Consider the following 25,546-nt stretch of genomic DNA (forward strand, 5'->3'; position numbering starts at 1 on the left):
TTATTTGATGGTGTTTCGATAGAAACAGTCCTTGGGACAAATCACTGTTTTGCTATTCTTCTTTTATATTTAATGTTCTGGGGACTACTTCATAAAATGAATTTTTTTGTAGTTAAATAAAAGGATATAAATATTCTCTGTAGACTCCCTGAAAGAATCCTTGGTACAACTCCAGTAACAGACAGAACAGTAGGGATGATATGAATGTCATGCGTACATATTTATGTAGAAATACATTGTTGCCGCATGATTTTAATTTCTTCTGCTAAGTTTCTGTATCTTGAATTTTTTTTCATTCAGTGTAAAATGGATATTGTGAATATTTGGTATAGTTACATTTAAAATCTTAGTAAATGTTTATGCATCAGTGTTATATCCAAGCAATTGTGGGCAACAGTCAAACCTCTGATAATGCTCTGATTCCCATATAAGTTTATTGGTTGAGTTCTCAAGGATGTTTTGTTGAATGTAGACTTATCATCTGTCAGCCTATGAAAAAACAAATTATGTCTTACTCAATATTCAGCAGGTGCTAAATTTTTGCAGCCTGAAGTGGTGTTGCATAGTTGCTACACCTAATCCATACTGATCACTAAATGTGGGCTTCTTAAGGATAATATTTCTGTTTTCTACCCTAAACTCCTCAGTTTCCATATCTGTTCTGACAGTCATTTGGTTGATGCTTCCTTGTTGACATATTGTTGGCTAAGTCCTCACAGATGTTACTCATGAAGGACCTTTTGATTCTGCCCTCAGCCCTTAATCATTTCACAGACTCCATCTGGAGGTAGATTTTCTTCACTTATATTCAACAAATCCAGTAGGATACTCCTGAAATTGTCATTTGTTATAGCTTAGTGAGATGATGTCTGTTTATTCCAAAAGTAATTCTGTAGGTTTTTTACTTATTGATCACAGTCTGTCAGAATGTCTGTCTTCTTCCACCTCTTTGGCAAGGAAGTCCTGGTTTTTGTTACCATTGCACAGGTTTTTGTTAGGATGCTTTCTAAACTGGTTATGGTTCATTTTACAGTTCTGAAAGTATATAGTAAGGATGGTATTGCATAGGTGTTAATTGTTTTAAATATCTTCTTCCCATTGAACTTTGATTTAAGGGTGACAATAAGTCTTTTAATATTTTGTAGCCACAGTTTTCTCCTTCATAGCTTTATACTCAATGTGTATGAAGGATACCAAGCATCATCCTTATCTAACTCATGTGTTAGCTTTTGTCCATTTGTTCAATTTGACTTTTGTTTTCAAACTGGATGCTTTCAGTCTCTATCTTTCCTTAGTCTACAATAAGATATTACATTTATTAATCTAAATGGCATTTTGATATTATTGGAGAAAGATTCTATAAGATGGAGGAGTTATTCAAAGTATTTTTTATGGAGTTAAAACTTCATACCATCCACATAGAACCAATGATTAATAAGATGTTTTAATCAATCCCCTCTTGAATTTAGAAACCATATTTATTTTTATTGTGGGGAGATAATAAGGAATTAGATTAGCCCAGGGGTGGGGAACCTGTGGCCTCGAGGCCACATGTGACCTTCTAGGTCCTCAAGTGCAATCCTTTGACTGAATCTAAAATGTTCTGTGAAGTTTGAACTCAATCAAAGGACTACACTTGAGGACCTAGAGGGCTGCCACAGATTCCCCACCCCTGGGTTAGACAGAACCATAATAGGTTTGAAAAATGCCACATTTTATATCAATTGTTTTTGACATTATTGTACTGGTCGCATGTTTTCAATAGAAAACTGTTTTCTATGTTGACTCCACATGCTGTAGCATACTAACTATACTTATGTCTATTTTACATATTTGAAATATCTGAATAAGCCGTGAAACTGAGGCAAACCTTATCATTACACTGGTGATAGAACACAATTCATTCTTTTTTTTGAAAATTGTTGTCGTAATACTTTCATTGAAAATTCATTCTTCTCATCTTGAGTGATAGAGTGCAGGCAGAAACAGTCTAGAGATAAGTAATTATACTCTTATTGTTATTTAATGTTATATGGCTTATTACAATAGGTTAAGAGAGAAAGTAATGGGTGTTTTTAGTAATACAACTCCAGTTGCAAACAAAAAAAATATTTTAATATTATTTTCATTTCTTTTGATGGATCTCTATATTATAAAAGCTTTTTGTTTCAGGTATATCATTATTATTATTGAAATTCATTGTTATTACTCTATCATTTTTGTTGTTGCCATTGCTATTTTTATTACTTACTATTATTTCCATTAGTGGGCTAAATAGGCCAGTTATGGTATCATATAGCCAAAGTCTACATTGTTTTGAAGGGATCAAAAATAATGTATTTGATATTTGGCTTTAGAATATAGTTTTACACTTAGACTTCAGAAAGAATATGTGTAATGCTTTTGGAATTCATAATCCTTCAAACAGTTAAGGAAACCATGATGTAAAGATATAATTCAGAAAGATTTGGAAATGTATCTAGCTCTTCTACTCTGCATTTATGTATGAAATTCTTCCTTTATCCACATGCACCAGAATTTGCTTTGGAATTTTACCCCTTTGCCAGGTTTTAGGGCAATAATTAGAGGTTTTGTTATGAGGAGCTGCGGGTTTCAAGAGCAAATTGTCAAAGTTAAGTGAATTGTATCAACACAGAATTCTCTTACAAACTCTTTAATCGTGATACTAAAAACTTTAAATTGAGATTTGCATGGCTAATTTAGAGTTGACTAGTTTTCTGGGCTCTGTATGCATACCTTGAAAGAGTAATATCTTAGCACTTTAGAATTCTGTATTTGCTGCTCTCACAGAAGGCCTCTTCTCCTATGTCATAGCAAATATTTTAATTCCTTTTTCAGAAAGCTTTTTTCCCATTATATTGTTTCTTCCTTGATTCACAAAGCACACTTTGAAATTTGGAAATATTTCCATACAGATGTGGAAATAATCGGTAATTCATAGAATCCATCACTATAAAAGAATAATAGCAGAATATAAACTTGTCTCAAGGATGTCTGTATCTGAATTTATAAAAAATGAGAAGAATGAGATGATAACTAATATAATGTCCTGGTTCTCAAGCATTACTACATATAATTGCCTGTTACTATTGCCTGTTAAAGTGTCCTATACATAAGATGGATAGATGAACATTTAACATTGTTTTTAATAGATGTCACTGTTTTGAACATTTGTATTCTCCAAATCATATGAAATAAAAAGCTTTCAAAATACAGAACTTGAGTGGAAGGAATCAAAACTAAATAGGAACAAAATGAGGCAAATATCGTCCTGTCCAGGACCATTGTCCTGACGACACTCTCAGTGAGACTACAAATGATCTAATAACACAGCACTTTCAATTCATGAAAGGCAATCATTGTCTCCACCTGTGCCATAGAACATTAAATATAAGACAATAACAGCATGAGAATGACTTTTCCTTGAACTGCTTCTATCTGAACTCCATTGAAAAATATGAGAACAAGATAATAATTATAAGGGGTGGCTAGGTGAAGCAGTGAATAGAGCATCAGCCCTGGAGTCAGGAGTACCTGAGTTCAAATCTGGCCTCAGACACTTAACACAAAAACTAGCCATGTGACCTTGGGCAAGTCACTTAAGCCCAATTGCCCTCCAAAAAGCGAAAAAAAAAAAAGACAATAATTATAACTCACATTTATATAATTCCCTAAGGTTGCCCTTCTAACAACCTTATCAGGTAGATAGTGTATTATCCCCATTTTAAAATGAGAAAACCTAATGTCACAGGGATAATGTTATTTACCAATGATGTCTCAATTAGTAAACATTGGGTCCAGTGCCATCTCTCTTAATATATTGTTACATGATATTAGTAGCACCGTAACTTCTAAGATTAAAGGCACAGTGGAAAAGAAGTAGAAAAGAAGCAAAGTAGAGGGCAGCACCAGCTTTATCAATAGTTCAGCTTTGTTAAATCCCTTTCCAACTCTGCACCAGTTTCTGCATTTGTAAAATGAAAAGTTCAGACTAGATGGTGAAGTTACATTCCACTATAGTGTTCTACATCGAGAGTATTTACTTTTATATACCCCTCATACACTTTCTCTCCTTCTACCCTGTCTCAAATTAATTAAAAATAATTTTAAAACTTAGGTCATCATGCTCTTGGTTTAGCAGTTTAACTATTATTTAAGTGTACCATCTAAGGGATTGGCACAGAGCTGTTTCAGTTTATATGGTGGGGCTACATGTTCTTTTCTTTTTAATTCATAGCATCTAATATGTGAATTACAAATGAATTTCTTGTTTGAAATAATGTATTATCATCTCTGCAGCACCTGAAATTCTTAGAGGATGTGCCTATGGACCTGAAGTGGATATGTGGTCCCTGGGAGTAATCACCTACATCTTGTAAGTGAAGAAAGCAAAAGTGCATTGGGCTACAACATTTTCTAGGACCCTAGGCCCCATCCATTTGGGTCTGCCATCCCATAAAGAAACCCTTTGTGACACTCACTAAACATACTCAAAGAGAAGATTTTCTGCAAATCCAAATGATAACTCCAAATTTAATCAGCACTAAATACCAGACCAAGAAAATGTGGACAGTGTTTGAATATGTAATTTCCTGATGGGTAAAGGCACTGTTCTTGTCTTTTCTTGTTTGTACTTCCTCCTATTTAATATTTTTCAGCTTTGGAAGTAATAATTTAGTACTGAATATAAATAAAATTAAACTCAAATTGTTTTTTTAAACCTGACATTGCTTCACTTTTAATATATCTACTAAATTAACTAATTATTTAGACTCTCTCCCATGCCGGCAATTTAACTTCTCTTTATTTCTACCTGTCAAAATCATTTTCCTATTTCTAGGCTTGGTAGTACCACTTCTTCCATGAAGTCCTAATATCCCCAGCTCTAAGAATTCTTTTTCTCCTCAAATTTTCCTAGAACATATTACCTATCTCCCCTTTGCTTCCATTATTTCCATCTTATAAAAATGTTTACAAAGCACTGGATTCTCTTTAATAGAATAACATGTCCTGAGGAGGAGGCTGTTAGGATTGTAGATTGAAAGCTAGAAAGGACCTTTGAGTCTTAAATTCGAAATCCTTTCACTGCCCATGACATTTTTGAAGGTGAGGAAACAGAGAGATTCGGGAGACTTATTCAGGGTCACTCTACTACTAAGTGTCTGAGTTGGAATCTGAACCTGCATCCCCCTGACTACAAATACAATGTCCTTTCCATCATTTTATGCTACTTCACAATAAGTTCAAGATAAGACAGAATGTTACCATTTTTTTCTTTTATACTCTATGAGAACAAATCCAGTAGCATTTTAGACATTTTAAAGTTATATTAAGTTGTGACCATTCATTGAAAGCACTTTCTCTTCTACTCATGTCAATTCTTAGCACTTTAGAAGCTTATTTTTTTTGTTACTTTTTCCCTGAAGAAAAATACATACAGAAGTTATATCTGTGTTACCATTCTATAGTTTGATTCACTGTCTTTTTAAAAAATACATCTTGGGGCAGCTAGGTGGCACAGTGAGTAAAGCGCTGGCCCCAGAGTTGGGAGGACCTGAGTTTGGTTCTGGCCTCAGACACTTAACACCCACACAAAAAAAACTAGCCGTATAACCTTGGGCAAGTTACTTAACCCCAATTGCCCTGCAAAAGGCAAAATAAATAAATAAATCATACATCTTATTGGCCCTTTTTTGTTTTTAAGTTATTTAAATTTCTTCTTGGATCCCTCCCTATCCCCTTTTCCATATAACAAAGACTATTTTTCAGAAACAAGAGAAAGAGAAACAATCAATATATTTTTTTAAAAAGTGAAAGCATATGTAATGTCCTGCTCCACCTTTCATGTTATTTCATTGTTTTTAGCACTTCTTCCCACTCTCCTTTTTCAATCTTAGTCTGTTCCTACAGTAATGCTTTATTCTGTGTATCCCTCTAGCACAGGTGGTTGGTGGTAAGAACCAGACTGTTCCTAGTCCAAGGAGTCAGGGCAGACAATACAGACTAATTTATTTTTTGCCTGCCATGCTGATCAGAATCATGAATGTGTTAAAGATGGGAAATCTCCAACTCTGAAATGACCTAAAAATTCTACGCACAAACCAACAGGTGTCATAAGCATTAGCATCTTGGGCTTTTTACCATCTGGGGACCAGACAAAGGGTTAATATTTTAACCTTAAAATGTCTGTGGGGATTCTTACTTTTTCTAGGTGTTTTAATGACAGGATCTTATTGCTCCACATCTGATTTCTTCCAATGTTATCATTTTCAGATTACCTGTAGCATTTAGTTGCTTTATTGCCTCTGTGTTCCCCCCTCCATCAATTTTATATTTTATCTCTGTCCCAATTAATACTAAAAACCTGACACAACTGTAGGTAGGGAGAAGGCATTAAAGCAGAATATATCTTCTATTTGTTATTTCCCCTCTTGTATTTTAGTCGCTAGGAACAACATAGATTGAATCAATTAATCATCTTGAAAGATTCATGCTTGTGTCAAAATAAAAGCATTACATCTTAATGAACTCATTCAGTGATAATTCTGCCAATGGGTAACAACTCATATTTTACCAGCAGTACTCAGAGAAGCACCATCTTTCGCACCAACCATGAAGAGAATTCACCCAGTAAAGGCTGGCTGATGAGGACTAAATACATTTTCATTTATGCTGCTTGGTAAAGCAAATCTAGTCAAATTTAAGAAATTTTGAATTAAGATGATATTACCATCATCCTTCAAAGTCCTTTCCTTTTGAATATGCAGTTATGTACTTGATGTTTCTATCATTAGCTATAGAATGTAAGTTTGTTGCTTGGTCTTGAATAAAGGGAATTCTCTGTCCCTTCCTTCCTTCTATATTGCTCCTGCCTGAGTCTGCATTCAGATGCTAGCAGAAGTGACCTTAGTGCATGCAGGTTGCTCCAACAAGAACACAAAGAGTATGTTTGACAAAATATCCTCAGCCATTCTTTGGATGACTTCCCTCCATCCCATCCTTGATACCCACAGGCCATTCACTTCCATTGTAGGCTATGCTCCAGAATACTTTAGAAGTATAAGGGAACACATTTACTCTTATTCTCATGCTCCCAGGAGACAGGGATCTTCTTTTGTTCTCCCTTCAAAGTATGTGGACACCCTAACCAGTGTGATATAGTAAAAAGAATGCTAGATTAGGGTCAAGAAAGACCTTGGTTCAAATTTCATCTTTGACACTGTGATCCTGGGCATGTATGTCTCAATCTCTTTGGGGCTTCATTTTCACATATGAAAATGAAGATATTAATAACTTTATTGCCTCATAGCATTATTGTTAGCATCAAACAAAACAGTGGATTATAAAATATATTGTAAGTCTTAAAGTTCCACAAAAAAAGTTTAGTTCTTATTATTAGAATGTAAACAATATGCTACAGCATTCTGGGAAAGAATTAAGCAAAATGGGAATCCTTTAGCTGCCTAGTTCTAGCTTTTATTAGTTATGGACTTAGGCATTGCTGGTGATTTTTTTCCCATTCTTTAATCCATTTACCTATTAAACCAGAGCAGATTATGAGTATCTCAACCTGTTAGTTTTCTATGATAGAAGGCTTTGATTTCCATTTTCAGTAGACCACATTAGCAATAAAGTACAACTGCTCTAGCTAGCAGAATATCTCACCCTCCCAAAACATAATTTACATGATTTTGAAAAAGTCACATAAATCTTGGCACTTGTTATTTTGGGACAGTTTCCTTTCAATCACCCTCCATGCCATTTTTCATTTTTCTAGATCTCTATTTTCTCAGTGATTTTTGAAATGGAGTGTGACTTTGTGTAGATGATGATATTTTAACCCATTAGCATCTCTAAAATTTAGAGATTAGTATGAATGAAAATGTTGGGAAAAGTTTTCACTTTCCCATTGCTCAAATTTCTTCTCAAAAGCATCTTCGTTTTCTTGCATCCTGCTTACATACCATGTGTGTCAGGAAATATATTGAATTCTCTCTCCCTTTTTCTCATTTCCTGAGGAGAGTGAGATAGAAATCTGTGTGCTTGGATTTCTACTCATATTTTATAAGAACATCAAAGATATTTTCTGTTATAAAGTTAAAGAGAAATTTAACAAAATGAGATTTTGTCCATTAGGAGTTTGCTTGCCATGAGGAAAACACCATTAACGGAGAAGGATGAGCATTTGTTCAGGAGCAAAATATGCTTAACTATTTAATAAAGCTGTTCATTATCTCTTTCCTCCTCAGACTTTGTGGATTTGAACCATTCTATGATGAAAGAGGAGATCAGTACATGTTTAAGAGAATTCTGAACTGTCACTATCGCTTTGTCTCCCCCTGGTGGGATGATGTCTCCTTGAATGCCAAGGATTTGGTAAGGTGGACCAAAAAAAATCCCTCTTAAAAAATTAGATTAAGGAGGGAAATAACATATCAGTTGTCAGTCATGATTTAAGTTTATGTTCCTGTGTATTCCATGTATGTTTTTTTTTCCAGTTAAGCAATTTTAGGGCGAGTTAGTAATATCCTTGTTCATTTGTTATTTGACTGCAAGAATTTAGGGAGACAGCAGTAGAAAGAGCATTGAATTGTAGATCTGTTTTGTTCATCCAGGCCCAGCTATTAACTATGTTATTTTGAGCAAGTTCCCACCTCCCACCCCCAGCATCTTTGTGTTTTCATTTCTCCATCTGTAAAGTAGGGTACAAGATGCTTTTCAACGTCTTTTTCCAACATCTATTATTTTAAAATGTAAATAATTCTAAAAATGAAGCAACATGAATCTAAGTAACAAGTATAGATTACAGAAAGTTTAAATAAATTCAGTTTTATTACTTTCAAGGACATTCAATTGTAATTCAGTGCTAATAAAGGTCCTTTAACCAAAGAATGAGGAATTGTATTTAGCTAACATATTATAATTTGTGTTCAAATGTATTTCTCTACAAAGTGTTTCAGAGACCTTAAGGCTTCTTTTCAGTAACTACATTATTCTCTGAGGATTGCTAATTTGCTATAAGAAACCTTTTCATCTTAGATAATAAAAAGCCTCATCCAGATTATCGTAAATTCCTTATTGGTACATCTTTAAAGTATTCAAGTCTCCACTCTACATACTAAGAGAAAGAAGTGGCTGTGAACACATTCCATTAGAGCTAAAGTTTCTTCTAGAATTCAGTTAGATTCTGGTTCTGCTACTTACTAACTCTGTGAGTGTGGGCAAGCCACTTACATGTTCAGGGCCTGTTCCTTATTATGAAAAGGGGGGTAATCCTACTAGAGGACCATTATGAAGGACTTTGCACTTTAAATAACTAGTCATTATTTTTCACTAGTGAGTTATACTTTAAGTCATACAAATAATGTTTGTGGAAACATAATTATTTCATCCATTCAAGCAAACATTTATTAAGTATCATCCTGTGCAAGACACTGGGGATCCAAACACAAAAATGAAATGGTCACTGCCCTTATGGAGTTTATGTTATACTGAAGGTAAACAATTTGAACGTAGGTAAGTAAATACAAAATAATTTCCAGGGTAAGTGTAGAGGTGGGAGAAATGAGCACTTAGAGGAACTAAGACGCACCTCTTGAAAGAAGGAACATTTCTACTGAGTCTAAAGGAAGCTAGGCATGTTAGGAGGTTGAAGTGAGGAGAGAAAGTATTCTGGGAATGAGCCCAGAGACAAGGAGACAGATCACCACAAGTGAGGAACAGCATGTAGACCACTACAGCTGGAACATGGAGTACATGATGGAGAACAATAGATAATAACCAATAAACCTGTAGACTAGAACCAGATTGGGGGAAACATTAAAAGCCCAAGTTTACATTTTTCTAAGATGCAATATGGAGCCTTTAGAGATTCTTAAGTAGGGTTGTGACCCTAATCAGACCTTGTATCAACAATGCAACATTCACAATGCCTACGGTAACTATAATATGCTGATATGGTTATTAATCACAAAATATAACAGGCTCTCTATATGAAAGACAAAGCTAGAACATTTATTCAAATACCAGAAAACTGAGTCCCAAAACCAGAAAGTCAAAGCCATCACAGTAGCTATAGAATTGGCACACATAGTTAATGCAGTAAACACCCACATTCTCAAGCCTTCAAAACACAACAGGCTACCTCAGGCAAAGGTCCTCCTCTCCTCACTCACAGCAACTGCTCAGCATTCACGCATCTCAGTCCCAGCAGCTCCTGCCCCCTGCAGTTCCCATCCCCAGCAGTCCTCAGCAGGAGTCCTTAGCAGAAACAGCTGGCTCAAAAAAAGGAGTTTGTGTGGCTGCTGCTGCTGCCACTGCCGCCACAGCACTTTTGGCTCCAGCTTCCTCCTGCCCCACCCTTTCCTGCTATGTCAGCAAGTTCAAGGGGCATGGAATATCTTCAAATCCCATAACCATTATAGACCTAGGCTTTATGGATTTCAATCTGGCAATTACATAGAGGACAGACAGAGGGAGGAGAATTTGGAGATGAGGAAGACAATTAGGATGCTATTTTTGTTGTCTAAGAATGATTTTTTATGAAATTAAGAAATAATGGAATGGGAAAAGTTACTAATTCTATCAGTTATACATTACACCAACCTCAGAAAAACAGCCCCACCCTATTTACAATGAATTAGGTAATTTTTATTTACTATATTTTGCTTAGATTGATATTAAAATGCATTTGAATTCATTAAATAAATACCTCAACTAGTAGCTGGAAAGGTGGTTCAGGTGTTCTAAATTAAACAGCAATACCAGCATGATATTGAAAAATTTCCCTATAAGCCAATTCTGAAAGAAACAACACATATAGGCATAATCAAGGCTTCTTGCAGAACTATATATAGTAGAATGTTAGAGTGGGAAGTGACTTTACAGATGACTCAGTTGTGATTTTCTCGAAATCACAGAGTTAGAACCCAGGACTTCTAGTGAAATACTTTTTTTCATGGCCCAGACTGCTTCTGTAATGAGCAAGGACCTGCCCATCAAGCTTGTTCAAATTCATCCAAATTATCTACATTTTAGTGACTGCTCATTATTCCTAAATAATGCCAAAGCCCCAGGGATGAAGGACATTACTATAATTGAAACTAATCCTAGGTCATTGACTAACAATATTTCTTTTGTTTTCAATGGATTTTTCCTCATAGGAAAGTATGTAGATATTTAGAATGAGAAGAGTCCTTAGATTCATCTACACTTCTCATTCTGCAAGTGAAACTGAGACCTAGAATAGTGAAATGACTTGCCTACAGTCACATTTCTTCTTAAGTATTAGTGTGCTCATTATTTTAAAAATATTTTTAAAAACTTTCTCACTATGTATGGTTACTTAGATAGGCATAAAAGAGAACTCCATGGGTATAATCTTTGACCGGAAGGAATATGATATAATAGGACATGAAATTACATTATATAATATGACAAGACATGAAATGATATAGCAACATAATGACATGACATAACTATCGCATCACACATCATATTACATCATATAACATAACATAATATAATTTTATCTACGTCGACATAATTTTTTTTTCTTTTTGGAGGGCAGTTGAGGTAAAGTGATTCACCAAAGGTCACACAGCTAGTTTTTTGTGTTAAGTGTCTGAGGCTGGATTTGAACTCAGGTCCTCCTGACTCCGGGGCTGGTACTCTATTCACTGTGCCACCTAGCCACCCCTAATATGATTTTAATGATAATAAAACCAGACCTATTTCTTTGACTGCTAGATGGGAAACAAACAAGAATGCTACAGCCCTGAATCATATCCATGCTTCCCTTCTTGACCCTACCACCATTGCCAAAAAGGGTCATTTGTCTTTTATGACATCTAGGTGCTTAATTTTTTTTTCTTTCTTTACCCAGGTACTTGAGAGCATACCCTTTGATTTTGCAGACAAAGTACCTGAAACTTTGAGTTGTAAAGTGACTTGTCCCAGGTCACATAGACAGTAGCAGCCAACCCATGATTCAAACCTAACTCTTTTCATTCTACCACATTATCCTTTTTTTTTTTTTTTGTAGTCTCTTAGAGGTACAGCCAGAAGTAATGGGCAGGTCTTTGGTATTTGCAGACCAGGTGGCATTCCAGTGCCTATTGTGTCAGCATATAGTTTTTGCAAATAGGGTTCTGCCCCTCCTCATGTTTATTTTGAAATTAATATCCGCACTAAGGAGCCCATCATATTCTGTTCTATAGGTGAGGAAACTGATTGTTTTGGATCCTAAGAAGCGATTGACCACCTTCCAAGCTCTGCAGCACCCTTGGGTCACAGGGAAGGCAGCTAATTTTGTACATATGGACACTGCCCAAAAGAAACTTCAAGAATTCAATGCACGGAGAAAGCTTAAGGTAAGAAATCATGGGGGGAAGTGACGCATTTTACTAGGAAATTCAAGAGTCTTCTAATAAGTAAAAATGCTAAACTTTCAACATTCCTCTTCAAATATTTTATATTAAGCATTTCATAATAAATCAGAGCTGGAAGGGAATTAGACATCATCTTATTTTTCTCATTTTATATTCGAGAAAATTGAGGTTCAGAGAGAGAAAGTGACTTGTCAGTGTAATACAAAAAGTTCCTGGTTCTAGCTCCCACCACAGTGCAAACTGATTTGAAATTCTGAAAACTCAAGTTGGTGTAGAATGTTAGTCCTCTCTCTTAGAAATCTGCTAGACCTCTGACATTGCTTCTTCAGAATGACAAATTTTTCCCGTAGACTCTACTGAGTTTTTGCTCAAAAAAACCTGAGCAAATTATTCCTGTTTTTTTACCACCAAAAATTAAGAAGAATGGTTTAAACATCAACATTTAGTTAAAATGATGCTTATTTTTACAGTCATTTGGGGGGGATATATATATATATATGAAGCAAATGTAACTCACTAAGCAAATGAAATTAAATAATTATTCCACTTGATTTTAATGAAAATGTTATAAATTGCTTTGTGAAAAAATAACTCCTCAGATTTCACTGACTTAAGAGAACAGCTTCTTATATTCATTAATCACAAGATAATTTTATGAATGATTTCAAACCAAGAGGTTAATAAGGAATTGTCAGAATGTTGAAGAGATGGCCTCAACTCAAATCTTGCCTGTTCACACACACACACACACACACACACACGTAAACACAGTTATCCTTTCCACATCACAGGGATTAGGGATACAGCACACCCACAATCTGGAAAATCCATGTAAAACTTTTTTGGCTTTCCCTTCATAGCAGAGAAGTATGAATATTTTCTTTTTCTTTTATGGGGTTTTACAGTACCTTATTGTGAAATTTGAGTTAAGTATGTGATCATAGTCTCTGTGTCATCTGCTGGACTTAAAATGTGTCATCTGTGGTTTCTGCAAAACTCCCCAAAAATCCCCATTTAATTTCTTATGCTGACCCATGATACACTGAAACCTCAAGGAGCAAAGTCACCATGTGGAAGGGATAATAGTATGTGCATACATACATACACATCATATATATGTATATATATACATGCATGTATATATCTTTTGGTTTATTGCTTCATTTTGTAGACGTGGCTAATAGATAATAGTTTTAGAGACATTAAGTAGTTTCATTCTTTTGGCTAAGAAAATTCTGAAAGACTTCCAAGGCAGAGCAAAGAAATGCATTTGTAAGAAAAATCTTTTATAGATATGTAACTTTTATTTAAGTGTAAACAGTCCAACTATAGTGACAAAGGTTTTGTGGTTGACCAGAGGAAGCCAGCTCTATTTTAAAGCATTTCCAAAGTTCTGAGTTACCATGAAGTGGAACTCAGATCAGGACCTTCCCTGTCCAGAACTGCCAAAGAACATAGAATTGTCTACTTTATATATACATACACATATGTATATATAAGATGGACAAAGCACATACACACATTTGCGTGTGTAATTTCAGGAAAATTGTTCTAATGTTTGAAGCTGGATCTCCAAAGGGTATGCACAGCATTTTGACTGTTAGCTTTTCAGAGACTTAGAAGTTACTAAAAAATCAGATCTGAAACCTATGATTCAATAAATCTGAAAATATATATTACTTAGGAAAGAATTCCCTTTGACAAGAGTTGCTAGGAAAATAGTGAGCAATCTGGAAGAAATTAGGCTTAAACTAATACCTTGCATTACATTCCACAATGAATTCAAAATGGACACACAACCTGAATATTAAAGATCATTTAAAAACAAATTTGTCATCTTTTTCTGAGCTGAGAAAGGGGTGGCCCAACTCTTCCTTCAGTATCTTGTAAGTTATATATTATATAGGATTCAAAGGAACAAGGAAACAGTATCTGATTGGTCAGCACTGAAACAGTTTTTAGAAAAGACGTGTTGCTTGAGATGTATAATGGTAGAAAACTCACATTCCTTTGCATCAGTCTTTGGATCTGACTGGGTTTCTGGTCAGCATAACCTAGGTCCTCAGTTAAGCATTAAACTTATCTGGTCTCTCAGCAAGAAGTCTGATTTCACCCATGCAGAGCTAGGTTCAAATAATACAATAAACAAAGTTTTCCCACACCAGATAAAATAACTAATTTTGATTACATGAAATTGAAGTTTCTTTACAAACTCCTACATTAACCACTTGCATTAAAAATGTAGCATGAGAAGGGAAGTGATTGAATGGGGAGGAAATCTTTGTATCACCTTTCTTAGATAAAAATTGTGTGTCCAGGGTATATAAACAATGGGCAGAAATATAAAAACCCAAATCCATTCCCTGGTAGACACATGGTCAAAGGATATGAATAAACAGTTGTCAAAAGAATTATAAAGCATTAAAAACCACATGTAATGTTCCAAATTACTAACAGAAAAAAGCAAATCAAAACAACCCTGACTTTTTATTTAATATTATGGATGAAGCTTGATCCTACAGAGAAGTTGAGAAAAATGTATTTCCCTCTCTTCTTTGTAGAGAGGGAAGATTATGGATATGGATTGTTGCATGTACTGACAAACACAATTGATATGTTTAATTTTTTTTTACTGAACTCTTTAAAAAATCTTCATCAGAAGAGGTAGCTTACTTGGTAGGGAAAGCTAAAAAGAAATATTCAGAAATGAGGTGATTTAAAACCTTTTTTTCTATACTGCTATGTTAGAGAAATGCTTGTTTTATTTCTTAAGTTCAGAATAAAATAAATAAATAATTGTAAAAAGCTATCATTGAAAACTCTATGCTTCTAGATGAAGATTCATAAGGACTGATGCAGAGTGGTATAAGCTGAACCAGAAAAACAATACATAAAGTGATTACAAAAATATAAGTGAAAAGAAAAAATGAAAATGAATCCCATATAATTATAACGACCAAGCTTGGCCCCAGAGAATTATTGAGAAAATGCACTTTCCTCTTGTAATTAAGAACAGAAAATTTACCTAGACTGTCAGATACAGTCATTATACTGATTGACTTTCTTCAACCACTTTTCTTTCTTTTTAAATCTTTGTTATAAAGGATGATTCCCAGAGGCATATTCAAGAATTACTATTAAAAATCAAAAGGTATAAATAAAATAAGATTGATTTAAAATAACAAGAACAAACTTGAGATTTCACCTCATACCTAGAACATGGGCAAAGATGACAAAAGATAGGAATAGTCAATATTAGAATGTTAGATTATGAAAAGATTGACACATTAATATATTGGTGGAGCTGTGAATCAATTTGACAATTTTTGAAAGTAATTTGGAATTATGCAAAGAAAGTAGCTAAAATGTGAATACCTTTTGACCCAGAGATTCCACTGTTAGGTATATGCCTCAAGAATGTCACTATATGTGGCCAAAATATTTATAGTAGAACTTTGTGCGGTAGTAAGGAAATGGAAAGTAAATGCTCATCATTTGGGGAATAGACACAAATTGTGATACATGAATATAATGGAATATTACTGTGCTGTAAAAAAAAAAGAATAAGCATGATAAACCCAGGGAAACAGGAAAAGATTCACATGAACTGATGCCAGCTGAAATAAACAGTATCAAGAAAAGAATATGTATGATTACAGTGATGTAAATGGAAAGAATCACTACCAAAAAACAATTAACAATAAATGTTGCAAATTGTCTACAAGCTTGATGACAAAAAGAAAATGTGAAAAGATGCTTCTACTTTGCCAGGAAGATGAGTGGCAGGATGTAGAGTGAATGTAGAATGCTTCATATGTTGTCAGATTTTTTCCTAATGTATTGATTGATGTTTCTACTTTTATTCTTTTCCTTTTTGTAAGAAGAATTCTTTGTTGCATGGATGGGTCTCTGGAAGCTGAAGCAAGGGGAAAATTTGGGCTATGAAAACAAAAAAAATCCTAAATATATTTATGCTTAATTAAAGTTTATAATGTTTGTAAAAAGTAATATTTATTTCACAAGCATAAAAATTTTAAAGTAAAAAGCAAAAATAAGACAAAACAAAAACCACATCTAAGTCAATGATTACAATATTGTTCAACTTCACTCAGAGGAGTTGGGTGCCCATATCCACTGCAGAATTTTTAATTTGTGTTTTCTTCCTATTGTAGGGAATTCTTAAATATAGCCTCATTTTAAAAAGTTAATTGAAGTAAGCACTAAATATATGGTGAAAATTGGATACAGAAATTTTTTAAAATTAACTTTTTACATTTTCTGCATTTCTACACTGTGTGTTTTTGAAAATAATATTTGAATGTGATCAGTGGATTAATACAATGGCCTTTCATTCCTTCATTTAACAGACATTATATATGTATCTACTATTTTGCAAAATACTATATCAGGCATTAGAAATATGCTGATACCTAAAATGTAGTATCTATTCTCATTGATTTTACAATATAACAAAATAATAAAAATGAGACTATAATAAATGCTTTGGAATTAGATCAGATAAGGAAGAGATACTTCCAGTTGATGCATTCATTGTAGTACAGTCCTTATATGAACCCTTAAAAAGTCATGAGCTCCTCCCAGAAATTCCATTTAAGGAGGGGGTCTAGGCCAGCCATCTCTTCATTCCTTACCTGACTGCACTCCTTTGGACTTCACCTATATGCTCCAGGAACTTCATCATCCTACAAGATCATTTAAGTTCTGTAACTAACATCCCACCAATATACCTTGTCTCTGGGACCCCACCCTCTGATCAGGGAGGGTGGCATTAGATCAGTCCTCCCAGAACGTCCATTTAAATACAGCATCCAGGCCAGCCATCTCTTTATTTCCCACCCGGCCAGACACTTTGGAATTTTATCATCTTTCTTTTCCCCTCCCAGCCCACACTGTAGTTTAGCTTCCTTTTGTACTTCCCGGTTAGATTGTAAGTCCTTGAGGGCAGGGTCTGTCTTTTTTTACTTTTTGTTGTATTCTCAGCACTTGGCACAGTACCTAGCACATAGTAGATGCATAATAAATGTTTATTGACTGATTCTTGATTCAACACATTTTCAAAAGTGTAGTTCAAAACCCTCATCCATTGTTTCTCTTTTTCCTAACTAAACTAAACTCAAAGGGCATATTTCAAAGCAATAAAGCCTTTAAAATAAAATTTTATTAATTTACTAAATTAAAACAGAACAAGAAAAAATAGAAAGGAAAATTATTTTGCCACCTCTCCCCTCCCCCCCCTCTCCCTGTTAAGCACATTATGAATATTTTCATACCACTGCTTAGACAGAGAATGTGCACAGCCAAATTTTTAATAGTAAAATAGTAGGGGCGGCCAGGTAGTGCAGTAAGAGCACTGGCCCCGGGATTGGTTCCAGCCTCAGATACTTGGCACCCACACAAAATAACTGGCCTCGTAACCTTGAGCAAGTTACTTAACCCCAATTGCTTTAAAAAAAAATAATAAAATAGTAGACACACAGAGAAAGAAGAGGGAACTTGTGAAGGGAATACACATAGCCAGAGACCATTTGGGAGAGGGACTGTGTACAACCTGAACAATTTATGCTTCTCAGGCTATAGCCCACCTAGAACATTTTCTTGTTTCCAAAGCTGCCACTTGCTGCTTCCTACATTTCTGTAAACTCTATCTGCTGGTTTATTGAAATCATCTGCTCAGACAATTTCTTTTCTGAGCTACAAGTTTTTAGTGTTATCTACTGTGATGTCTGCTCCATGAAATGCCATTTTCAGTTGATTCATTGCACCTTTTCAAAAGAGGAAGGGACAAAGTACATCTTTTTTTTTCTTTTTGGAAGGGGGAGAGCTGGGCAATCGGGGTTAAATGACTTGCCCAAGGTCACATGGCTAGAAAGTGTTAAGTTCTGAGGCCAGATTTGAACTCAGTTGCCAATGTACTGCACTACCTAGCCACCCCAAAGATGATTATTCTGGCTTTTTTGTGAATGAACCTACACCTGCACCCAGTCAACCAGTAAAAAAAATCATCTATCTTTTGAAATACTTTGTTTCTCCCTCAGTGCCCACTTCCCCAGTGTTGATGAAGATTATCTTAGAGCTTATGGCACTGGCAATCTTTGACTTTCATTCTTACAGTTGTACCCACATCACTACTTTCTATTTTTACATAAAAGAAAGTAGCATTTTTATAAGAATATAAATTCCTATCTACCCAGAATACAAATAATCAAAATATTCAGATAAGCAAATATTTTACTGTATCCTACTTTTATGAACAAATATAAAAAGCTCAGTAAGCCTTCTGTTTACCTGAGATTTATTAAAATATCAATCGTCAGGGTATGTTATTGGGTCAGTATAGCTTCAAATCAATCTCCTATACTTTTTTTTTAACCACTAACAGTACCATGAAATGATTATTGATGTTCAGAATGATAATTCTGAAGACCTCCAAGATCCTCATGTGCCTACTGATTCTTTAGAGAGAGATTAAGATTATAGGATCATAGATTTAGAACACTGAGTATTATCTCTTCCATCCCCTCATTCTTACAGATAAGAAAATTAATACCTGCAAAAGTGAAGTGAGTGACTTGTTTAAGGCCATAGATGTAGCAGAGATAGATATCAAATCCATTTTTCCCACTTAAAATCTAGCAATATTTCTACTATAACGGTACTCCAAATTAAATTATGTTTAATATGGTTTTTAGTGTCAGGTGATTTTTTCATATTCTAATTTTTAAAAAACACTAGTCTTCCATGGATCACTAGTTTTTAAAGAATTAAGCATATGAGAAATTACTGAAATTAAATATCACTTAATTCAAGTATCTGCCCCCAAAACTCCTCCTAATTTCCATATTTCTGTTGATCTATTATAATCTTCTAATCTCCCAGGTACATATTATAACTTTGGTGTTATCTTTGACTCTTCTCGCCATTATTTCTCATATGTAATCAGTTACAGAGTTCTACCAATTCTACCACCATGAACTCTCACAAATCTAGCCCTTTTTCTTCACTTAAAGAACCATTGTCATAAGAGTTCAGCTCTTTCATAGACTATGGGAATAGGCTCCTAATCTGTCTGTCTGCTTCTTCTCTCTTCCTTTTCTAATCCACATGTCATACAGCTGCCAAAGTAATTTTATTAATTCATGGGTCTGACAATGACATTATCCTGTTCTAAAAGCTTCAGTGTTTCCTCTTTCCAATGAGACAAAAAACAATCATCTTAGTCTAGCATTTAAGACTCTTTACAATATGGCTCCAATCTATCTTCCCAAACTTATTTCATATTCTCTCTCCTCCATACATCTTATATTCTATCCTCACGGTATTACCTGAAATTCACACACTCTTTCCTGCTTCATTGAATTTTTCTATGGATTTTTGTAGGCTATCCCCTATTCCTGGAATGCACTCCTTCTTCACCTATACCTTTGAAAATTCTTCCCTCCCTCAAGATACCATAGCTCAAGTGCCATATATATGGAAGTAGATACATATATACATACAGGTGTTTGTTTAGAAATACATTAAACTCAACAGGAAAATAGGAAGACACAAGAATAGGGGAGAGGGAGTTAAGAGAGAAAGGAGAATTCATAAGGAATTCATTGTGAGCAAAATAAATTCCACTGTGAGGTTAGACCTTGAAGGGAATTTTAAATAATGAAAGAAATAGTAAAAACCTATGATTGAAGGCAGGGTGAGCTAAAGAGAAGAGTAGCAGTGCAGAAACAGGCCATCTCAATTAAAGATGATTAGTATTAAGCACAATCCTTTTTTTACTATCTTATTCTTCTTTGTCATGAAAGGATACAAGGGGCAAAGAGAGGGAAAAATGTAATAAGATAGTATGAAGGAAAAAATATAATTAGCATCACATCTATGAACATAAATGTAATGAACTCACCCATAAAATAAAAGAGGATCATGGAATGGATAAGAAAGCAGAATCCAACACTATGTTGTTTATAAGATAAACACTTAAATATAAATATTTACACACAGTTAAAATAAGGTACTGGAGCAGAATGTATTACAGAAGAGTGAACACCAAAAAGCAGGTCTAGCAACCATGATCTCACATAAGGCAAAAGTAAAAAACAGACACAAAAGAGATAAATAGAGACTACATTTTGCTTAAAGCATCAAGATAATGAATCAATATCAATAATTAATAGATATACATGGAATGGGATAATATCAAATACTTAAAGACAAAAATTAATTGAATTACAGAGAGAGACAGCAAAACTATTACAATGAGGACCTCAGTGAACCCCTTTCATACCTAGACAAATTTAATGAGATCATCAAAAAAAGTTAAGAACTTGAATAGAATTTTAAGAAAAGTTATATATGATAAATCTCTGGCAAATATTGAATGGTAAAATAAAGGATTATACATATTTCTTAACTATGCATTGTTATACTTTGTTACTCAATTAACCACTATTAGGGCATTAAGAACTGCAAAAATTAATGTAGAAAAGCAGAAAAAAAATTTTAAGATTCCTTTACTGACCACAAAGAAAAAAAAATCTGTTCAAAAAGGTCTTTGAAAAGAGGATTAAGCCAGGTAGCACAGCGAGTAAGAGCACTGGCTCCGGTGTTGGGATGACCTGGAAATCGAATCCCAGGCTCAGACACTTAGCACCCACCCAGAAACACCTGGCCATGTAACCTTGAGCAAGTTACTTAACCCCAATTGCTTAGGGGTGGCCAGTTGGCTCAGCTAGTAAGAGCACCGGCTCCAGTGTTGGGATGACTTGGATCAAATGTGGGCTCAGATACTCAGCACCACACCCAGAAACAACTGACCGTGTGACCTGGAGCAAGTTACTTAACCCCGATTGCTTTAAGAAAAAAAAAAGAGTATTAAAATTTTAATTGGAGACTAAAAAATACTTTCTAGAAAATGTGAGTCAAAAAAAATCATTAGGAAATTCAATCAAATAAAATGACAATAATTAGATATCATGCCAAAACTTTTAAGCCATTGCTAGGAAGCATTTATATCTAAAAGCCTTTATTAACCAAAACAACAAAAAGAGAGAAAGAAAACAAACATATCAATTCAACTTAAGATAAACTAGAAAAGCAAAGCATTTTAAAACATCAAATTTGAACATCTACACATCAAGTAAGGGTTTCATAAAACTGAAAGTAAAGAAATAAATTGATAACACTAGAAGCTTTAAAAACAACTAAAATTAGTCACATTGACACTATCAAAATGAAAAGGGAATTCACAATAATAGAATTTAAAATAAAGGAAAGTATTAAAAACTCTTTTGCCTGTTATACAGGAACAAAGATAAAAAATGAAATGAAATGGATGTATACTTAGAAAATATAAAATACCAGATTAGTAGAATGAGAAATAGACATTTTAATTGCTCCAATTCAGAAAAAATAATCAATCCATAAATTTCCTTAGAAAAAAGGGAGAACCTTCAGAAACACCTGGCTGTGTAACCTTGAGCAAGTTACTTAACCCCAATTGCTTAGGGGCGGCCAGGTGGCTCAGCGAGTAAGAGCACCGGCTCCAGTGTTGGGACGACCTGGAGATCAAATCCGGGCTCAGACACTCAGCACCACACCCAGAAATAACTGGCCGTGTAACCTTGAGCAAGTTACTTAACCCCGATTGCTTAAAAATAAAAAAATAAAGAAAAAAAAAGAAAAAAGGGAGAACCAGATGGATTCATAAGTTAATTCCTTCAAACATTTGAAGAATAATTCATTCCAATATTATATGAAATGAGAAAATAGAGAGTTGTACAAAACACTATGATACAAATAAGGTATCGGTGCCTAAATCAGGAAGAAGGAAAGTAGAAAAAAATACTATAACCTAATCAACATCAATGCAAACAAAATAAAAGTACTAGCATAGAGATCACAACAAAATACCTTAAAAATTGTGTGTGTGTGTGTGTGTGTGTGTATTGTGGCCAAGTTATATTTATAAAAGCAATTCAGATTTAGTTATATATAAAAAAACTAATCATAGTAGAACATTAATAACAAAAACAATATGCTTATAAAAATTGATATTGAAAAATATTTTTATAAAATTCAGAAGTTTCTGTTAAAAACTCTAAAAAGCAAATCAATATATTACCCTTTCCCTACTATGATAAACTGTCTGTATCTAAAGTGAAGACCCAACATTATATATCATGGAAAAAGGCAAAAGATTTTTCTAATTAAAGCAATAATTTCTAGTATAACCACTATTATTTAACATAGAAATGCTTGCTATAGCAATAACACACATACACAAAAGAAATTGAAGGAATAAGCATAGGCAGAGAGAAACAAAACTATTACTTTATGCAGATGATTAGAGAACCCTTAAACAACTAAAAATTAATTGAAACATTTCAAATCTTTAGCAAAGTCACAGAACATAAAATATCCCCCTACAAACCATTGACCTTTCTATACAATGTCAACAAAACTCAGTAGAAATACATAAAGAAATTCTATTCAAAATAACTAAGGGCATAAAATTTGGGGGATTCTACTTATCAAGACATACAAAGGATTTATATGAATACAGCTACAAAACACTCAACAAAAGAAAGAATGACCTAATCAATAGTAGAAAAATTAATTGCTCATGATTAAAACATGCCAATATGGGTGGGTAGGTGGCACAGTGAATAGAGCACTGGCCCTGGAGTCAGGAGGACCTGGGTTTGGATCTGGCCTCAGACACAACACACACACACACACACACACACACACACACACACACACACACACAAGTGACCTGGGGCAAGTCACTTCACCCCAATTGCCCTCCAAAAAGCAAAAAAAACAAAAACAAAAACAAAACCCAAAACCAACATGCCAATAAAATAAAAATGAAAACCACTGAAATGAATTAATTTCTTCAGTGCCACAACTTTAAAAATATGAAATTCACCTAGACTACTAAAATATCAAGGAGTCTCAAAGGAAATAACAAAAAAATAAGTGGTAAGGTAGGCACCCTAGCATCCCAGATGTCAAACTACAACCTAATAATCATCAAAAACTATATTGTACAGGATAAGAATAGAAAAGTTGATCAATAGAACCAATTAATTATACAACATATGGAAACAAATGAACATAATAGAACAGTATTCAGTAAGCATATCCTATTTGATAAAAACTGTTGGGAAAACTGGAAAGCATTCTAGCAGAAATTTGGTTTAGAACATCTCACCAAGATAATTTCCAAATAGATATATTACTTAGGTCACCTTATAAACAGAAGAAAAAGAAAGAAAAGAAATTTTTTTTTTGCAGATATGAATAGGGAATGAAATCATGATCTAATCAGGGAAGTAGAATATCACAGAGAATAAAATGTACAATTATGATTACAAAAAATTGAGAAGAATTTGCATATACAAGGCCAATTCAATTGGAATTAGAAAGAAAACTAAGAGAAAATAACTAGGAGAAAAATAAGATAACTAAGAGAAAAAATCTTTGTGATTTATCTCTTATAGAGGTATTTTAACGAAGCTATATATGAAATATATAAAAACACAAAATCCTTCCCAATTAATAAATCATCAAAAGACAGTTCTCAAAAGAAGAAATCCAAATTATCAACAGCTATATTTTTTAAAAGTTTTTTAGACAGTAATAATCAGAGAATTGAAAATTTAAATAACTGAAGTTCTACCTCATATTCATCAGATTGGCAAGGATTATTTGAAAAAAGAAAATTAGATTTATTGGATGGAAGGAAAACAGTGCACAATTGACAGAGCCTTGAACTGATCTAGTCATTCTGGAAAGCAACTTGGGATTATGATCCAAAAGTCAGTATACTGTGTATATCCTTTGACTCAGCAAAACCATTCTAAGGACTAAACACCAAGAGAATCAAAGAAAAGGGAAAATATTTTTTGCCATAGAAAGGAAATGGAAGCTAAGTGGGTGCCTATAAATTGAAGAATAGCTGAACCAAATTAAAGTATGTTAAGATAATAGATTTACAAAGCATGAAATGATAAAACGGACAGTTTTAGAGAAACCTAGAAAGACTTGTATAAAGTGATGCAGAGTAAACTTGGAGGCTTATACAAAAAAATAGAAATTGCCACCTCTAGCTAGGGCAGGAAAGCCAACCTAGCTGCACAGTAGGGCAGCCTCAGGGAGAGACAGGAGGCAGCTTGTGCCAGGCAAGTCACACTACTACTGCTACCCCAGCCACCACCTTGAATACCATCTGTCATCATACCCTGAGAAAAATAGACCAGAACCCTGAAACCAAGAACCTTGGGAATGATAGTGACCTCCAGTCTTCAAGGTCCTGTTTCCATCATGAGGCCATGAATCACTATGGAGAGGGGGCTATATTTCTTGGCACTACCAGTACCAACTTCTGACCAGATGTTGTTGATGGAAAGAAAAGTCCAAAATCCCTGGGTATGGTGGTACCGTCCTCACCAACCCCTCACTCTTATCCCTGCCCTTGCTTCCCAGCCTAGCCCCATACAGTCATTGCTCAGGGAAGTAACCCTGGTGATGAGGACTAGCGACTGCTTCCTGGTGGTGATGTAGCTATGGCTACAGAAGTTCTTACCAGCACTTGGCACAATCCTTGGCACTGCCAAAAGATTCAATATCAGAGACTAACATGATTTTATCAACAAGTTACATTAAATAACATTAAAGATGACTTATTGCCATCTGCTTTGCTACTGACGCTAAGGATCTTTCTCTGTCTCCTTCATTAGAATGTGAGCTCCTTGAAAGCAGAAACTATGCACATAATAAATTATTTAATTAAAAAGTGCGCTTAAATTCTTTTTCACTCATTCATGCAAAAGCAACAACATTGTAAAGAAAAACAACTGTGAATTACTTAATGGATTCAGTTCAGAATTAGATACATATTTTTGGACTTGGACAATGTTGACATCTGTTTTGCTTGACTGTGCATATTTGTTACAAAAATTTTGTTTATTTTGTTCGGTGTGGGTAGGGAGAGGAGTTGGGAAGAGAAGGGTCTTGGGACAGACAGCATTGTGAAGAAGAAGAAGGAGAAGGAGAAGAAGAAGGAGGAGGAGAAGAAGAAGAAGAAGAAGAAGAAGAAGAAGAAGAAGAAGAAGAAG

The 25,546-nt window shown here is 34.4% G+C and overlaps 1 protein-coding gene across 1 annotated transcript in view; it reads left to right on the forward strand.

Annotated features, from left to right (window-relative positions):
• Positions 1 to 25,546, forward strand: part of CAMK4 (calcium/calmodulin dependent protein kinase IV) — a 219,255-nt gene that overhangs the window by 190,880 nt on the left and 2,829 nt on the right. Inside the window, exons 8-10 of the mRNA XM_069096101.1 lie at positions 4,321 to 4,396; positions 8,271 to 8,397; positions 12,240 to 12,392. Of these exons, the coding sequence (XP_068952202.1) occupies positions 4,321 to 4,396; positions 8,271 to 8,397; positions 12,240 to 12,392 (356 nt within the window). The remainder of the gene's footprint in view (positions 1 to 4,320; positions 4,397 to 8,270; positions 8,398 to 12,239; positions 12,393 to 25,546) is intronic.

This window comes from Petaurus breviceps, unplaced genomic scaffold (assembly GCF_028583685.1).
Source record: "Petaurus breviceps papuanus isolate PSGF00001 unplaced genomic scaffold, PetGlider_PUasm1.0 229, whole genome shotgun sequence".
Lineage (NCBI taxonomy): Eukaryota > Metazoa > Chordata > Mammalia > Diprotodontia > Petauridae > Petaurus > Petaurus breviceps.